General features: G+C 49.0%; 2 protein-coding genes across 2 annotated transcripts in view; one reads left to right on the top strand and one right to left on the bottom strand.

Annotated features, from left to right (window-relative positions):
- The window catches only part of LOC135827428 (uncharacterized), a 35,069-nt gene extending 33,548 nt beyond the window's left edge, over window positions 1–1,521 (top strand). The window contains exon 21 of the mRNA XM_065339925.1: window positions 607–1,521. Coding sequence (XP_065195997.1) covers window positions 607–724 — 118 coding nt within the window. The 3' untranslated portion in view covers window positions 725–1,521. The remainder of the gene's footprint in view (window positions 1–606) is intronic.
- Window positions 1,522–11,210: 9,689 nt separating this feature from the next.
- Window positions 11,211–15,887, bottom strand: LOC135827426 (metabotropic glutamate receptor 6-like). Its single transcript, XM_065339922.1, has one exon. The coding sequence runs from the start codon at window positions 15,763–15,765 to the stop codon at window positions 12,631–12,633; it is 3,135 nt and encodes a 1,044-aa protein (XP_065195994.1). The 5' UTR covers window positions 15,766–15,887; the 3' UTR covers window positions 11,211–12,630.
- Between the last annotated feature and the right edge of the window lie 2,796 nt (window positions 15,888–18,683).

Genomic DNA, 18,683 nt, shown 5'->3' with positions numbered 1-18,683 from the left:
CTCAACTTTTCGAGCGCTTATTTGGCATATCATCTATTCACAACTTCGCTTATGCTGAACATGATAAACAGGACTATGATAGGGGGACAAATAGCACTCTACACAGACAAATTGCCTGCCACTCTTCTAATGTTGCCCACACGCAATGTCTGTACCTTCAGCCTAGGCCGCAAATAGCGACCTCGCTTATTACAAGAAACCCCAAACCACGACATGTTCTTAAGACCTAGTGACTGACCACTTGACTGCATACACGTTCAACCTCCCGAACAACGACGCTTCGATCTCTTGCACCACCGAGGGTCGTTATCGGCATGGCTGTGTGTACTCATTACAGGGGCGTCGGACACGGTACGGTCACTACGGTATTGACCGTACCACTTTTTGCCCCCAGTCACCCCGTGAATCTATAATACACTGATCTGGGCTCTAAATTTCCGAAAAATATTCGGCTCGGCAACCCCTTCCCAGGAGTAAATTGTACTTCAGATGGCTGATCGTACCACACTAAAATACCTTCCGACGCTGCTGTATCATCTTCCCGTTATGACCATGGGCTCACAAAATTTGTTTCTTTGTTTTCATTTCCTTGTCGATCCTGAGCAGGTTGCAGACATACGGGCGCCTGGAGAGATCACGGACCATTCTGAGGGCACCGGAGATGGAGACACTGCTCGGAGGCAAGATCAAGACGAAGCTAAACACCATAACTGCCGCCCGGTGAAGTCCGCGGTTGTGTGCTTTCATGTGCGTGTGTGTGTGTGTGTGTGTGTGTGTGTGTGTGTGTGTGTGTGCGTGTGTGCGTGTGTGGGTGTGTGTGTGTGTGTGTGTGTGTGTGTGTGTGTGTGTGTGTGTGTGTGTGTGTGTGTGTGTGTGCGCGTGTGTGTGTGCGTGTGTTCGAACAACTGCAGCGCTCAGCGCATATCTAGCTATAGTTTGTTGTAAGTGGTTTAGTGTATGTGATTGTCACACGATGTGTTGTCCCTGCTGGACAATGCGTACAAATTGTTAGTTCATTGTCCCTACCGGACCATGCGTACACATTGTTGGTTCATTGTCTCTGCTGGACAATGCGTACACATTGTTAGCTTACTATCCCCACTGGACGATGCCTGTACAAAGTCTTCTTGCCAGACTAATTTGCAACTTTCCGTATTCATGCATGACGTGTGTGTGTTTGTCCCCCATGCATTGTATATACTTCTTGCAAACTATGATTTTCTTCTGCTCGGAGAGTTTATCATGCATTTTTTTTAAATCTCGCCACGCTGAGTGGTACGTGCTAGATCGAGTCGCCCGATTCCTTTTGAAATTTCCTGGTTCCCCAGCGATGCTGGCTTGGAGACTTGTAATGTAGGCTTGTAATGCACTCGTGCGAATCCCTCGCCTCCCCCAGACCAATTTCTATGTCGTGCACGCGACACCATTGTCTTGACTTTGTGATGATGAAACGAGTATCAAGATAGAGCAAGACGGCGTAGTGTGTAAAATGGTATTTTTAATAAAATGTCAATATTGTTCTGTGCCCAGTGTGTGTGTGTGCGCACGTGTGTATGTGCGTGTGTGTGTGTGTGTGTGTGTGTGCGCGCGCGTGCGTGTGTGCTGAGAAACCCCAAAATGCGAAAAAAGCTGAAAAAACCCAAAATGCGAAAAAAAAAATGAAAACCCCAAAATGCGAAAAATATGCAAAACATAATCTGGACAGGCCTACCCAGAATGCAGGATGTTGCACCCTAATTTCAATTTTTCCGGCGCGGGGGGACCCCCACCCCCATCCACCCTTGTGCGGTCGCCTTAGACAGGTTTCACTGTGCTTTCTCGCCTTGCATGGCGGAAGCACGGGCGTCAGAGGGCGGGTGGGGAGTGGTACGACGGGGGGTCAGGGGGTGCCAAGGAGAAAAAAATTCGGACTTTTCGCCCAACAGGGCATGTTTTAGCACTGTACAGGCAGTACAGTACAGGCGTAAAGCCGCAAAGCCGCAAAGGAGGGTTGCCATGGTTACCGAAGGAAGTAATAATTATTAGCAATGCCAACAGTTCGATGTAAACGGTAGGTCTACTAGTGAATCAGCGCACGAACTACAGAAACCATAGTTTCGACTACAACTATTGTAGGCTTTTCGTACCATTACATGTACTTTTCATGTCCAATACTATGATATCCATAAACCGGCACTTTGTTTGGCGGTCGGAGCCGCTGATTGACAAAATGACACTTAAAAGATGGCGCTAGTGGCGCCAACTACATATTTGGCGGTCAGAGCATTGACCAAGATAGCACTGCTTTAAAAGATAGCGCTAGTGGCGCCACAACCACATAGTGAAACAATGATTATCCCATGGTACGGTACTATAGGCCTGTTTCAGCCAATCAGGAGCCTTGCTGACCGGGAAATAATAGCCAATACAATCCCGCGCGGGATGATATTCATTATTAACTGGGTTCACTTTTACCGTACCTACTACGGTGCACCCTGCATTGGCATGCCCCCACCCCCTCTCGATTCGATGCAATGCATCTTGCCACTGGAGTCCTTTGGATCAGAACCCAGCAACAAAATGCACTACACAGAACCGTGAAAGGGTGAGAGCATGCCAATGCAGAGTGCACCGTCGGTACAGTAAAAGTGAACGGAGAGAACTTACCTCCGCGACTACGTCCAAAACCAGATTCCACACAAACAAACAACGAACTCCAATCACCATTCAACTCAACACTACGACACAAAGGAGACTTCGAAGTGCATCAGTTCTCATTCACTCTTTGTAAACTCGAAAACTACACAAAGTATCACCATCCGAGTGAAAATTACTACATGTAATTGCAAGGAGAGATACCGCAACAACTCGAAAAGTACAAGACGTGAAAGTGAGAGGAAAAATCTTGCACAGAATATTCAACAGTGTGAAAGAAGAAGAGCTCAGCAATCCATGTGTGATGTAGATAAGATATGGATGCAAGATGCGACCCGCAGTGATTATCATGACGTATCCAGCACCAGTAACCACAAGAACAATCTAAAACGTAGATGCTGCTACAAATCCAGTATGCCTATAATACGGTATAAAAAAGATCAACGTTCTTCTGATTGCATAGTGGCCGATAGTGATACAACCAAGAGTCTTGATACAACGAAATGCACTTTACTCACTGGTGCCTATGTCCGACGATATGTAGTACAATGTGGTTACTGCCTGCATGGACCTTGTGGACAGTGTTCAGCAAGGATCCCAAACCGTTGAAAGTAAGTTCCACGCCGATCCAATGACAAGGAAGTCAGCACCAGCATCCACAATGACGTTGTATCTCACCGTGACTTGAAGTATGGCCCTTACTTTGGACCAAATGACTATGTATCATAACAGTGCAATCTTCGTCAATACACTTGTCCAACTACAAAAATGCAACTTGTCTCCCGAGCTCCAACGCTCTCAAACCTTGACTGGATTGAAAAGAAAGGCAGCATCTTGTTTTTGGTATAGCTGTACCTTGGTAATTGTATTCAGAACGCAGTTGCGTCGATCCCCAAAATGCGTAGATGTACCTGGGATAAGTAGGATATTGACCCGCGTACTCGGGTGTTACCGTACCCTCATATCATCCCTCCTGCTACGCAGTCGGGATGATATTCGGGAGGTAACACCCTCGTACTTGGGTAATATCCTATACATATTACCAAGACTGGCAAGAGTGCATAAACATGGACTCTTGGTATTACGTACTACGGTACTAGTGTCGAACAACAGTGGGGACCACGGTACTACAAAACAGTGACAACTAACGTTACTTTCGCACATACCGTACTTCTCAGATGCACACACAGTTCAGGCGCTTCGGCTTGGTAATGTACGCTGCCTCCAGCACAAGGTGAGATTTGTTGCGCGCACGCGCTTGAATGGTGAAGTGAGATGATCAATGCTGGTGCGAACAGCAGCAAGCAAGTACACACTATGTCACTATATTGTTGGTTTGACACTGGCATGTAACAAGGTGGAGGACACCATGTCCGGAAACAGTTTTAAAACCTTTCTACAACCATCCACGGTTGGCTAAACCCGGTTCTGACCCTCGTTTAAGACCCATACGGTTCAGACGGACCGGGGCTCTACCAACCGTGGATGGCTGTAGAATGGTCACTGTTTCCGGACACGCGGTGTCCTCCACCTTGTTTATAATAAATAATACATGCTGTCAAGCCAATAATAATTATGTGTGTGAACTAGAACCAGGTTTATCTATGCTTGTAATATGTGGCTTTTACAAGTCAGGCGGTCAGAGCAGTTACAAAAATAGCACCTAGGGTTTATAATTATATAGGGCCAGGCAAGCAGGCGCGAGTAGATCTATCTTAGTATCTATACCACTGGCAGCCTAGGCTACAGTAGGTGCCAACACCATGAACACACACACCACCACGGCGACGACCGTTTGAAGAGTACGATACTACTGTAGCGGACATGGAAATCCAGTCGATTGACCGGGGCCGGCGCCCTCAGCGCGTACAGAACGCTGCGTGCATGCAGGGCACATGTTGATCCGATGCGACTAGCGTGCTGCAGCGCATAAAAATAATACGGAGGATTAGCAAGACGAAATTCGCGTTCGCACTCCAAGGAAAGTCGAACTCCGTGGCGTGGGAATTCGCGTTATCATGGTTATGAGAAGGATTAGCAAACAGAATTCGCACATGCATGACGTTGACACGACGTACATTGACATTGTGTACAGACAGTACAGCGTGGTAAATTTATGACTGCCCTGACACGAATCCGCGATTCGTGTTCCGACTACTTTTCCGAACGAAAAATGCGAAAGTTCGCAATCCAGTTCGTGAACTGAATGTTTGCGAACGCGAACGCGAATTTCGTCTTGCTAATCCTCCGTAATAATTCAAGTGTGTACCGCTTACCCACGGCCGGCTGCATGCCAGTGCATGGCCAGCCGACCCTGGGGCCGCTAGACGTGCGACCGGATTTCCATGTTCACAACAGTACTAAGTCTTACAAGTAGGTCAGGAAAGCCTTTGTAGCTCTCTACGTAGATGATCTACGCGTAGATCTACTCGTCGACATTTCCAGTGCGCATGCGGTGGAACTCTGTAGACTGTACTTGCTTCGTGAAACTAGTGCGTTCCCCGCGGACTGTGCGGCTAAGCAGGCGCGAGTGTAGGGACTACTACATGTGTAGTACTACTAGTACTGTAGTGGGTGCCAATACACCACTATTACATTTTTGAAGAGTAGATCTACGAGAAAGCCAAATTTTAAGTTACAAAAAGCCTCTCTCTACTTACTCGTCGACATTTCCAGTGCGGAACTCTGTACTTGCTTCGTGAAACTAGTGCGTTACCCGCGGACTGTGCGGAGGGTGATCATGTGATGTGTAAACGGCTCCGTAGCTACACACACTGCCACACCAGTGTTCCGTAGACCAGGCTGAGCTAACTACCGTATCCACTATACTGTCTATAGCTGTATTAGAATGTCTTGTAGTCGAGTTTACCGCGGTGCAGGCGAGCACAGCACTGTCGTCTTTGTTGTGCCGCTGAACGAACATCGAACAGTCATCTTTCCAAGATTCCTTTTGAGTCTCTCAGGCTCTCTCTCTCTCTCTCTCTCTCTCTCTCTCTCTCTCTCTCTCTCTCTCTCTCTCTCTCTCTCTCTCTCTCTCTCTCTCTCTCCGAGCTCCCCTCTCCTGGGGAGAGCAACCCGCGTGACCAGTTTTGGCAGAGAGCAAGTGCAAGTACAAGTGTTTGTATGTGTGTGTGTGCGTGCGTGCGCGTGCGTGTGTGTGTGTGTGTACGCGTGCATGTGTGTGTGTGTGTGTGGGGGGGGTGTTTGTGTGCATGTGCGTACGCCTGTGTGTGATCCCCTACTACCAACATTGTATGTCACCATGTGCGGCTTACGCAGATCTAGTACTAGATGTACATGTAGGTCAAGGAGCACATTCGCTTGTTTGCACAACATCACAATGTCAAACAGGACTGCATTGAATAGGTCCCAATGGAAACATTGAGCTGCTGAAAAGAAATGCAGTGCTCTTCAGGCTCGTAGCACTGCGCATGCTGCCATTGGAGGTGGTCCGGGTGGATGGGGGTGCCCCCCCCCCCCTGCGCCGGAAAAATTGAAATTAGGGTGCAACATCCTGCATTCTGGGTAGGCCTGTCCGGATTATGTTTTGCATGTTTTTCGCATTTTGGGGTTTTCAGCTTTTTTTTCGCATTTTGGGGTTTTTCAGCATTTTTCAACATTTTGAGCATATTTTGCAACAAAATGATCGATTGTTGTTGTTGTTGTTGTTGTTGTTGTTGTTGTATTCTTTTATTTCAATTCGCTCAGGGCACAGGCAATACTGCCTTCTCACCGAAGAAAGGATTCTCCGATTCCCGATTCCTACCAAAAACGAGAAATCTGCGATATGAATATGTATGAGAAAGATATGAGAAAAATGAATAATGATGATGTCGGATTACGATAGTTTAGTTGTTATGCGAGATTTCCCTGACGATTACAGATAAAGCGGAGGCAAATATCCAGAAAGGATGCGAGAACAAAAATACAGCGTTCCGGAAGGTAATGGTGCACATACATAGAGCATAAGGCAATGGTGCAGAGAAGAGGTGAGAACTTACAAACCAGGCAATCGTGCAGAAAAAGAGGGAACTGAAGAACTAGCGGTTCTAGAGGCTAAGACACAAAGAGGAAGGGTCAGCGACTCAGATGGTGCTCTTGAATTCATCCTTTTGTGATACACATCTAACTTCAGCCGGCAGCTTATTCCAGAGAATGGCACCTTGGAAACGGATGGAGGACCGTCCAGCAGGACCCGGAAGAAAGGGGACACGTAAGAGCCATGTCACCTGTCCGCGAGTGGCCCTTCGGTCATGATCTTCTTGAGAAGGTGCGGTTGGGGTGAAGAAAGACGAGAACCAGTGACCTGACAGAGAGTGCAGGCAACGGAATACAAACATGAGGAGCTTTCGCTGAAACAATCTCTCAATGGTGGACAATGAGAGTCTCTCTCGTAGCGGCTGAGTCGCGATCGGGTTCCGCAGTCGTAGGATTGCTCGAACCCCGGACTTCGCCAATCTTTCGAGCCGGGTGAGGACAGCGGCAGACAGCGAGGGGAAGAAGGCGTTTGCGGCGTAGCACAGCTTGGCTTGTATCATGGCAACATACCATATCCGGTGGGCCGTGATGCTAAGTGCATCCCCATGTCGCCATAGACGACTTACGGCCTTCCCTGTCTAGCTAGCAAGGTGTTGGATGTGGGACCGCCAGCTCAGGTCGTCGTCGAAAATGACACTAAGGTATTTTGCGGATGACACTGTGGCAAGCTCATCTCCATTGCAGCAGACGCGATCGACTGGATCTTGTTGCCCTCGAGGCTTCAAGAACATTACTTGGGTCTTCTTCTTGTTCAGAAGAAGACAAATGTCTCCAAGTCATTCCGCTAGCGCGGTTACTGCGTTCGAGAGGAAATACACAACAAGTGCTACATTTGCGTGTGAAAATTCTATTACGATGTCGTCAGCAAACTCCTGATGGGCGATAGCGGCTGGTAGAATGTCGCTAGTGGCTCTAGTATATAATACAAATAGGAGGGGGCCAAGGACACTCCCTTGCGGCACGCCTCGGCTGCAAGCTGTTTGGGGCGATAACTCGGCTCCGACCTTTATCCGCTGATGTCGACCGGACAGGTAGCTCACGAGCCACTCCAGAACCTTGCCGTGAAAACCCAGTGAGTGTAGGTGTATGACGAGACGTTCATGTTGGACTCGGTCGAATGCTTTAGACATGTCGACCATAACAACACTGACCGTTTTTCGCAGGGACTGTGCGTCTTTCCATCTGTCCACCGCTAAAACCAGCGCATCCTCGGTAAAGTGGGCTCGGCGGTAAGCAAACTGCGTGCTGGGGAATAGACCCTGCGATTCCTTTCGACTATCGAAAACAACCACATCCTATGCACGCGCTTCCTCCACGTGCACATGGAACAAGGGATTCAAGTTTTACGCCATTTTGGTTGCCATGGTAACAGCAGCATAATTTTCGCATTTTTGGTGAAATTTTGAATTTTTAAAATATTTGTAGAAGAGAAAAGGACATATCGATACGAGTTAAGAGTAACTCTCCATCACTGTAACATGATACTATATACAGTCAGAAAGTGCAATAACTAGGCACAAAACTGACAGAGTACTGAAACATTCGACGTCCTGACACCTAGCTTCAACACATCTCCGTAGCGCTAACCGACAGCCTTCCAACTTGGAAGGTTCAAGGTTATGGAAAGACCAAAGAGGGGAAGGCAAGCGCAACGAAAACGAGCAAAAGCTACAGTCCCAACGGAACAAAGAATGTCGATTGTTACTGGACGATGACGAGACCAGTACGATATTTGACAAAGCGGTCTAACTACAATTCGAAGCAGCAAAGCAGCACACCACCCAACTTGGGTGGGTCATAAATATCAAAGATAAATAAAGAAAGGGAAGCTTTGCGAAAACGAATTGTACAAGCCGAAAGCCAAACTCCTACAGTACTCCTCATGCATGACATTGTGATGGACTAGTTGACTACAAAACAAGCTGTTTCACACGTGTCAGGACGTCGAATGTTTCAGTACTCTGTCAGTTTTGTGCCTAGTTATTGCACTTTCTGACTGTATATAGTATCATGTTACAGTGATGGAGAGTTACTCTTAACTCGTATCGATATGTCCTTTTCTCTTCTACATTTATTTATGGCTCAACATCCGAGTTTTAAAATATTTTTTAGCATTTTGGGTAAATTTCCAAAAAATAAACATTTCCATTTTGACTAGGGCTCAAACGGTCACGGTTTACCCCTAACGGTTAACTGCTAAGCTAACGGTCGGTTTAACGGTTAAAACCTATACGCCACGGCAATCATGCGGACTCCTTTTTAACCGTATATTTGACTATACTCATTCAAAAAATGTACCCTATTCAGTACAACGCACACATGTACATTCTCTTGCATGCTCATTCATACAATACTCTCACACCAAGAGACCAGATATGACCGAGTTGACAGCCCAGAAATAGAGAGGTTCCGCATAACGTAATTACGTTAGTAAAAAACGTAGTCGATCTACGGAAAGTCTTACGTAAACTGCATGCGGATCTGGGTTCCGCCATACGGAGTTTTCAAATCACGTAGCTGCCCTTGGCAACTCCGAACGCGGCAGTGTACGACCAGATCGACCTGGGGAGAGAGTCACAAATTTGTACCCCAATCCACTTACGGACCAGCTACGTTATCAGAGTCCTATCTACGTACTCTCCGTAGACAACTTTCCGTAAGTGGAGTGCAAACTCGCGAATTCACGGGTTTTTCCCGCCCACTAACGTAAAGTTGCTCAACTTTACGTAGTGCGGAACCTCTCTATTAATTGCGTACGCGTGCGACAGCCTGCGAAAGTGCATACTTTGCAACGACCTGATACTTGAAAAATTGACTGAAAAGTTACTGCGTAACCGTTATCTTTATCGGTTAACCGTTAATTCTTCGTAACCGGTCTGCAACCGGTTAATCGGACTAACCGTTTGAGCCCTAATTTTGACCCTTCAAAAACGCATAATCCGGACAGGGTTAATTCTGGGCACTTATGGCATTGTATCACTACATATGTGTTTCCAAAACACTTGAAGTGATCAGCCGGACCTGCTGCTACACACCTACTTTTGTTCAGCAGCTTTCCCATGATCCCACCGCTTGAAGAAAACAACATTTCCGAGTATCTTTTCTTGGGTTTTGTTCTGTGCGTTCATTTCAGGTGCGGTCATTTTCGCTTCCTTCATTCGCCTCCTGCCGATCAGTTTGTGGTGAACCTCTGCCTCTGGGACTTGATCGGCAGCTGGCTTTAAAAGAGTTTGTGCCTAACCAAAACGTACGTACGTACGCCCGCACGCAAACACATGAAATACACACCCACAGGCACCCCCTAAACCTGCCCAGAAGCGATGATAGCGAACAGCTATGTTTAATATAGACATAGCAACTTGTGCTGGGATTACCCCATTCAACAGCTTGCAAGGCTGATTTTAGCCTGGTCTACACCACACGGCTAATAGAAGAGGCTTTTTCTGGCCAGCGAATCTCTATTTTTCCCACACCCACACACACATGTGCCACCTGCCAACCCAGCCAGCAATGGGTCGCCTTATGTCAGCCGATGTTGGTTGAACTAAGTTACTTGGTTCACCTAATGTGCAGCCATACATATTGGTCGCACGGTCCGCATACCATGTACACCTTGTACACCTTGTACACACACACACACACACACACACACACACACACACACACACACACACACACACACACACACACACACACACACACCATTGGACCATTGGACGCCCATCGCCGAAGGCGATGATAGCGATGCTACAGCAGAAGCCATAGCAGCTTGTGCTGGGATTGCACCATTCAACAACTTGCAAGTCTGAAGAATTGACCGCCACTATTCAGCCTGGTCTATACCACACAGCTATGAAGTGGCTTTTTCTGGCTTTTTTCACACACACACACACACCGACCCACACACACACAGTCACACACACAGACCCACAAACACACACACAGTCACACACACTGACACACACACACACACACACACACAGTCACAGACACACACACACAGACACACACACACACATGAAGTCACACATAGTCATACCATGTACCATGTATACGCCCGTCGCAAGAGAAGCAAGCAAATCTGCAAATGCACAGGAAGTGAACCCACAGCCCGGATTTTCTCTTTATAGCAACGGTAGCGGATCTGACTCTGATTGAAGCAGACAAGCGCCAGATAACTGTCCAATGCACACAACTGGCGAAGCCATGTGAATCGACCACCAATGCACACCAATGCACACCTGGTCTACACCACACGGAGTACATCAGAATAACGTTAGGACGGCCAAGACAGTTATCTATGCACACCCTACACTTGCTGGGGTAACCAGTATAGACAGCACGCTGCTTTGGCAGAAGCAGACACTAGATGCACTGTCACACACACGCACACAGACACACGCACGCACACACGCACACACACACACGCACACACACACACGCACGCACAGTCGCACACACACACACACACACACACACACACACACACACACACACACGCACAGGCATACACAGTCTCAATACAAGACGAAGAAGAAACCCGTGGCCGCTGGATTGCGAAATAAATACTCTATAAAAATATATAACAACGAAATACAAAATACATGCTTGTGCATGTCATCCAGTGTTCCAACACAGAACATACAATAACATAAACCGCATGTACATGTCATCCAGGGTTCCAACACAGAAAATAGAATAACAAACTGTTGCGCGGGAAGAAAACAAAGAGGGAAGAGACTATTCTCGCTAAACTAGAGCATGATGCATGTAATCACTATATTGTGAGTACACCGAAGAGCTAGCTACAATGGCAGTCGCACACAACAAGGGGTATAGTCAAGATTGTAACAAGTGTAGAGCGGAACCAAAGCGCAAGTCAAAGACCCGTCTAAGGAATGTCTGCGTTGCAAATATATACGTAAACAAAGTATCTACTCTAAGGACGGCAGGTGGTTATGAAATTGGCAGCACTCTCTGAAGAGCAGAGTGGCGTGAAGAAGGTATTCGGCGGTTATAGAAAAACACACATTGCGTTGAACTCATGAAAAAAGAACTAAATTAATACTCTAGGGTTAATATAGGTTGTAGGTTGCTGAACACGCTGCATGGCACGATCAGCTATTAGAGGATGCCAGGCAGATGGCAAGTACTTGTCATACTGGCAAGAGCGGGGCGCGCAGGGCAGCAAAGTATTCTGCAGCTCCTCCAGCCATGCACAAATGCCTGTGTGCATGCACGCTCAGGCATACACCCAAGCCTACACACAGACACACATGCAAACGCACACAGACACTGACACATACACACACACACAAGCACACGTACACACACACATACACATGACCAAACAGACGCACAAACTCGCGATACTCGCGCTCGAACGCCCACATCCACCTATACACACAGAGCGTGCAGACACCAACGCATACGCATGCTAATAAAAACGGAAAAGAAGAAAAGATTTCTGAAAACTCCAGACAAACACTTGGCATGTGAACGGTGCCGCCAACTTTGGCTACACATATGAGCAGAAATGAAGTGGAACTAACAGACGGACATAAGTCTACATTCGGATAACCTTGCACCAGTCCCAAATCGGGTGGGGTGACTTCGCTGCAATCACTCCAGGACCGTGCCCGGGGTGGGGGGACTTCTCTGCAATCCCTCAAGGACTGTGCCCGGGGTGGGGTGACTTCACTGCAATCACTCCAGCACCGTGCCCGGGGTGACTTCGCTGCAGTCACTCTAGGACTGTGCCCGGGGTAGGGCGACTTCGCTGCAATCACTCCAGGACCGTGCCCGGGGTGGGGTGACTTCTCTGCAATCACTCAAGGACTGTGCCCGGGGTAGGGCGACTTCGCTGCAATCACTCCAGGACCGTGCCCGGGGTGGGGTGACTTCTCTGCAATCACTCAAGGACTGTGCCCGGGGTAGGGTGACTTCGCTGCAATCACTCTAGGACTGTGCCAGAGGTGACTCACCTACGCCAGCTGACTCGCCACGACGAAACGAAAGTGGTGTCTTGAAGGAGTCCTGTGGCGCTACTGGTGCGTGACCTGAGCTATCTTGCGGCATCTCCTTCAATGGTAGATCGGTATCCTCCGTCACGGCATCCTCAAACTTCTGCCGCAACTGAATCCGGTGGCGAAATATATAGTAGAAGCGAGGCCCGTGTACCACTCCGATCAGCGACAAGCTGATCAGGCAAGACGCGAGACTGAACGAGCCGCTTCTAATGATGGCAATAGGACCAGACGTGTAGACAGCCGTGCACGCGACCACGCACACAGTACAGATGAGCACGCTGAACATTGCCGTCTTGATGAGGTCAGCTTCAAACGTGTTGTCGTCGGCCTTGATGGCCTTTACGGCAACGAGCGTAGCGGACACCAACATCACCAGAAGTAGCACTACCCAGCCAAACGCAAACAGCACAGGACCAGAGTCGCTACATGTCAGCGTTCTTTCGGCGTGCGGCAGGACACCGTCCTTGATGTCGGGGCTGTTCAACAACGTGGACACGACGAGCAGGCAGGCGAACAGGAAGACGAACACCATCATGGACTTGAGCCACGACCCCAAGGTGAACCCTGCCTTGTCGGTCGGCACGCCAGCAACCGGGCTGCTCGCGCTGTCCACCGGCAGCTTGGAGAAGCTGCGGTGTGGCTCCTCGGTCACGGATTCAGTTCTGCTCTCGCGCTGCTGTCGCTCGCCCTCGCACCCAGCCACTGGTGCTGCCGGATCATCGATCGGGTCCTCCACCACCTGCGCTTCCTGATGGTGACTATCAGTTTGCAGCTGCTGGCTGTTGCCTTGGCTGGACGCTGCCTGGTCGCGCATGTAATAGGTGGAGTCAGCCGTGTAGGCTTCATGAAAAAAGTTGGTAGTTGAAACATACCACTCCCAGACAAAGATGATGATCGGGGCCAAGGCCAGGGTGAGGCCGCAAGTAGCCAGCGAGAAACGCAGCGAGCAGAGCGCGGCCGTGGGCTGCAGCACAAACAGCTGTGCAGCGACCAAGGTGATGAAGACGCCGACCAGAGAGATGGCCGTGGGCACGGCCTTCACCGGCCACGGCAGGTAGCGGTCGTTGTCCCACCACAGGAACTGAGCGACCAGCATCACAACAACGACGACCTTGGTAGCCGCTGCCTGCACGGCCACTACCAATGCCAGCGGATGAGTGATAGTGTAAACCTGAACAGGTAGGGAGTTGCACTGGACGTTCTTACTGGCCGTGTTTCTGACCACCTTCTCGGTGTCCAGACACGACGTGCAGTCGTCCGAGTTTGTCTGATTCGAGAACAGGTTGCCAGTGCAATCGCTGCACTGCCAGCAGCAAGTCAGGTCACTCTGCTCCGTCCGCTTCTGTCTCCGCCGCTCCTGGCCGGGTGCGCAGTCCAGTGAGCAGACCGAGATTGGCGTACTGGAGGTACCGTCGTTCCAGATAACTGCTCTCCCCGTCGACGAGCCAGAGAAATTTACGCTGTAGCACACTCCCGCGCTGTAGAGAAAGTCGTCGAGCAGTGCGCAGCTGGTGACGCTGTGATTGGTTTCAACGGCACTGTAAATGCCCACAGTGGGAAAACTAACACTCTTCGTGCTGGAGTTGTATACCATGTTCTTCTCGGCATACTTGGATTCCAGCGGGTCACCGTTCTTGTTGAACTGGAAGCTATCAGAATTTTGCCCATTAAACCGGACTTTATGCAATGCCTCGAGCAGACGCTTACCATCTTTGAGAGCAGGACAAGCTTTTGTCGCTTGTCTACACAGAGTTCTATTGTTCAAGATGTCATTGAGAGCGTAGGCAAACGAAAAGACAGCATCATACACCATGGCCACCTTACTGCTTTGAACGTAATCAGGCTCATCGGTAAGGCGGTTCATTCCGCACGCAGCGTCAGTCAGCCTACACTTGAAAGTTTGGTTCCAGGCTTCTGCCAACCATGGGTTGAACTGATCTGTTTCCAAACTTGGTAGTCCATACATCAGATGTGTGTCAAAATCTGTTACAATTTTGTTAAATGGAATTGGACTGACCGCTCCCAGGGCCGCCTGTAACGGCATTTTCTTCTCATCCACGACTGCCGTCAAGATGTCACCCCACGAGTCGACACCGAGAAAGGTGATGTTCTTGGCCAAAGCTCGGTCACGTACAGTTTCGTTCCTCTGTCCGTACAAGAAGAAATGTTTGGTGTTGGTTTCCTGCGTGAAGAGAACCGTTACGGTGCTGTTGTTTTGAGGAACTGAATCCAGCAGTGATGTCCAAGCTTTATGATAGTCGGCAAGCCCCTCTGCATTATTATACGTTGATACCTCCCGCAGCCCAGTCATACTTCCGATGCAGATGCCCGCGGCTTGGGCTTCGCTGAACACAGACGCTGAGCCGTCCTGGCCAAACGCGTCCCGCGTGAATACAATGTTGATGAACGCCCAGCCGCGATGTCGCGCCGCACGCACTATGGCACGTGCCAAAAACGTGTCCGAAGGCAGTGTCCGAAGGAAATACGGATACTTGTTCTTATCACTCAGCTGCGGGCTAGTAGATCCAAAGCTGACCATTGGCTTGTTGAAGAGTTGCAGCAATCTCGTAACCTGAATACTGACTGAGCTTGAGAAAGGACCTACAATTCCGACAAATTTTGATGAACTTCCACCTGATGATGAGCAAGCAGCACCTGGGCCTGAGGCTGTGGATTCCATACCCATCAAGGACAAAACCTGCGACAGGGCTACTTCTCCAGTGCGACACGTGTCCCGAATCTCGAAGCCCATTTTCAAGCTTATTTGGCCTCTTTTGATTATTTCGTCATCATTAACTTTGTTTACAGCTTGTTCCATGGCAATAACCCACTGCAAAGATTCCATCGAGAGGGTACCATTACAGACGACATTATGCACTGGGAACAAGCCACCGAGGATAAAATCGTGCGTATCACTATTACTTCGAGCATTACAGACTGAACCCGTGGTGCACGGGCCATACATTACTTTCGATGTCGACGTCGAGCTCTGAGCGTCAACAAGCCTGACATGGCCAAAGCACAAGAGAGTAGTGAAGATGGCAAGAGACAGAAACCACTCCATTTCGCAGTCACTGAAAATGTCAGCTGTATGCCGTGTAGACTGCAGTTCTACCTAGACTAGAGCCTCCTACTACTAGTACTACTAGACGATGGTGTCCCCACTCGGCATCTGTATCCCAGGTTTGCTGGCAGGTAGCTGCTCCCTTCCCACCACCATTTATAATCTAAAATAATAATTGTGGAAAACTGTACCTGGCCTGGTGACCACTGAATGACCTGTTCGAGATTTTAGTGTCAAGCAGGGAGTATGTTCGATTGTACGAATCCATCAGCCCCGGACCCGGATTCGCCAAATTTGTGCATGTTCGATTGTACGAATCCGGATCCCGAGAGCACGGATTCGGATCCAGTCAACCCACCTCCCAGAGACGGATTCGACGGATTCGACAGATTCATTTCGATAGTACGACTCGCACTTCCTCAAAAACTCGCAATATGCGTACACTAGGTCAAGAGTTTACCACAACGCGTACAGATATGTTGCAAAAGAAGGATCCACGAGCGGGATTCGAACCCAGCACCCCTGTCTTTCCGGGACAGTGCCCTACCGATTAGGCTACCGGGGATCACACACACTCATGAGTCATGGGTCCTTCTTGCTACACTGCTCCCCCGCCAACACACTCATGGGTCCTTCTTGCTACACTGAAGGACCCATGAGTGTGTGTGATCCCCGGTAGCCTAATCGGTAGGGCACTGTCCCGGAAAGACAGGGGTGCTGGGTTCGAATCCCGCTCGTGGATCCTTCTTTTGCAACATTGGCGCCTGGCAATGGCTCGAACCCACGACCCATCGTACCCCCCGCGAGCTAGGTACGGCGTGAGGACACAGCCTGTTGGGGCGGGGGAGCAGTGTAGCAAGAAGGACCCATGATCGAGTGTGTGTGATCCCCGGTAGCCTAATCGGTAGGGCACTGTCCCGGAAAGACAGGGGTGCTGGGTTCGAATCCCGCTCGTGGATCCTTCTTTTGCAACAGATACTACGGGATGAGCTGTAGCAACGCGGTTGCTAAGGCCTTGAAACGGATTATCGGTTGTGCACATTCGATTGTATCCGTCCGATCGAGTGATCTGGTCGGCGGGGATCGGGATCCAGTTTCTACAATCGAATGCAGCGAGATACCAAAAGTAGGTAGATCTATCTGTTCACCTGCATTGATCGTTGCACCCGCTGGGTTGAAGTGCTGCCTGAGGGAGGGAGGGAGGGAGGGAGGGAGGGAGAGAGGGAGAGAGGGAGAGAGGGGGAGAGGGGGAGAGAGGGGGAGCGAGGGAGAGCGAGGATTGTTTCTTACATCGTCTCCATCGCTTACATTGTTAATAAAGTAGTCCACATGTCGCTTCAGCTCGTCCTACTTATTGCCATATTAAAATAATAATAATAATAATATGTGTGGGTTACAGTGAGGGCTGCGTCCCACCCGCCTGTGTGGATTCACAGGAAGTGTGAGTTACGAAGTCTGAAGAAGATGTTGAACGGTCTCTGCTGGGATGACGACTACACCATAGCTCAGTGGTTAGAGCATCGCTGGCTACAAGCGAGGGTCCCTGGTTCGAGTCCTGGTGGTGACAGTCAATTTTTTCTTCAGACTTTTCCCGTTTGTGTCTTTTCCCTCAAACCAGTTCAAATAATAATAATAATAATAATTGAACAAAGGGCGAGCTGGTGTCTGTATGGTTCGGCTGAAGAGCGCGTGGTTGTGATGAGTTGGGAATGCAATGAATTGAAAATATGGCCGAAAGCTCTGTCGCAATATTTAGTTCTAAAGGGCGAGGAGACAACAATAATATATTTGATAACCGCAATCTGTAACAGATTCACTGTTACTACTAACACTAAACTAGCACCGACACTGCCCGCCGGAGCCCGTAATAGTGCTCTCCGATCATTCCCCCATGCCACGATCCAAGACTGGAATCGTCTCCCATCTGCCCTGCTACGCAACCTTCCCACGCAGAAGGGAATGCAGGCATTCAAGGAAGGCGCCTACAAGTCGCTCCGCAGCCGAGACTGGCGTTCAGCCACAGATGCCCTCTGAACACTCCCTGAACACCCTCTCTGCTTGCACCCTGGCTCCCCCCTTTTTTATTTATTATTTTATTTTTTTATTATTTTTTTTATTTTTTATTTTTATTTTTTATTTTTATTTTTATTTTTTTCTTCCTCTATCACATGTATCATCTTTCCGTTTTTCCTTCCTCTATATAAATGTACCCCCCCCCTCCCCTCCCCCTGTGCCTACTCCTCCCAAGTTTTTGGTGCTCTGAAGTGTCGCTGAAGCCGAGACCTCAGGTCGGCGGAGATGCTCCAGTTTCACCACCACAGTTGCGTCTGCAACCACCTCTACCATGCAGTATTCTGTTCTCGAGGTTCGTGGTTTCTCGTAAAAAAACAAACAAACTAGGAATAGGATACACTTATCACCTGCTATTATCACGCTGCTGCTGTTAGGTGTTATGTCCATCATTGCTTGTTCATGTATATAAGAATGCATTATGGCAAGGATCATTGCTTATTCCAAGAATGACTACTGAAGTTAGTTGGACTGTTACACTGGTAGCAGAGGATGGTTTTTCTTTTCGTCATGTTCGGGCTATGCGCAGTGGCCGCATTAGTCGCCTACGGTATATTCGAGATTCAGAAGCGTCTGAATCACCTTATCGCACTCGGTCAGTGCGATGGAGCAGATCAAACGCCAAGACGTGCTCAAGCTCCCAGCGGAGAGAGGCCACGCATGCGCCATGTTAAGTCTCCGCCTGTGTTTCGTGGAGATACAAGAGAGTTCAAGGAGTGGGCCTTCGCCATCGAACTCGCCATGAAGTCCCTGCAGCTGGACAACGCGGAGGAGCGCTTGAGCTACGCGGCGAGTTTTCTGGAGGGCAACGCTCGTCTTTGGTTTATCGCCTATCAGGAGGCAAACAC

This window comes from Sycon ciliatum, chromosome 11 (assembly GCF_964019385.1).
Source record: "Sycon ciliatum chromosome 11, ocSycCili1.1, whole genome shotgun sequence".
Lineage (NCBI taxonomy): Eukaryota > Metazoa > Porifera > Calcarea > Leucosolenida > Sycettidae > Sycon > Sycon ciliatum.
This window is presented reverse-complemented; position numbering and strand designations above follow the sequence as displayed.

Coding starts and splice junctions, on each gene's coding strand:
- LOC135827426 (XM_065339922.1), bottom strand. CDS start 15,765: ATGGAGTGGTTTCTGTCTCTTGCCATCTTCACTACTCTCTTGTGCTTT.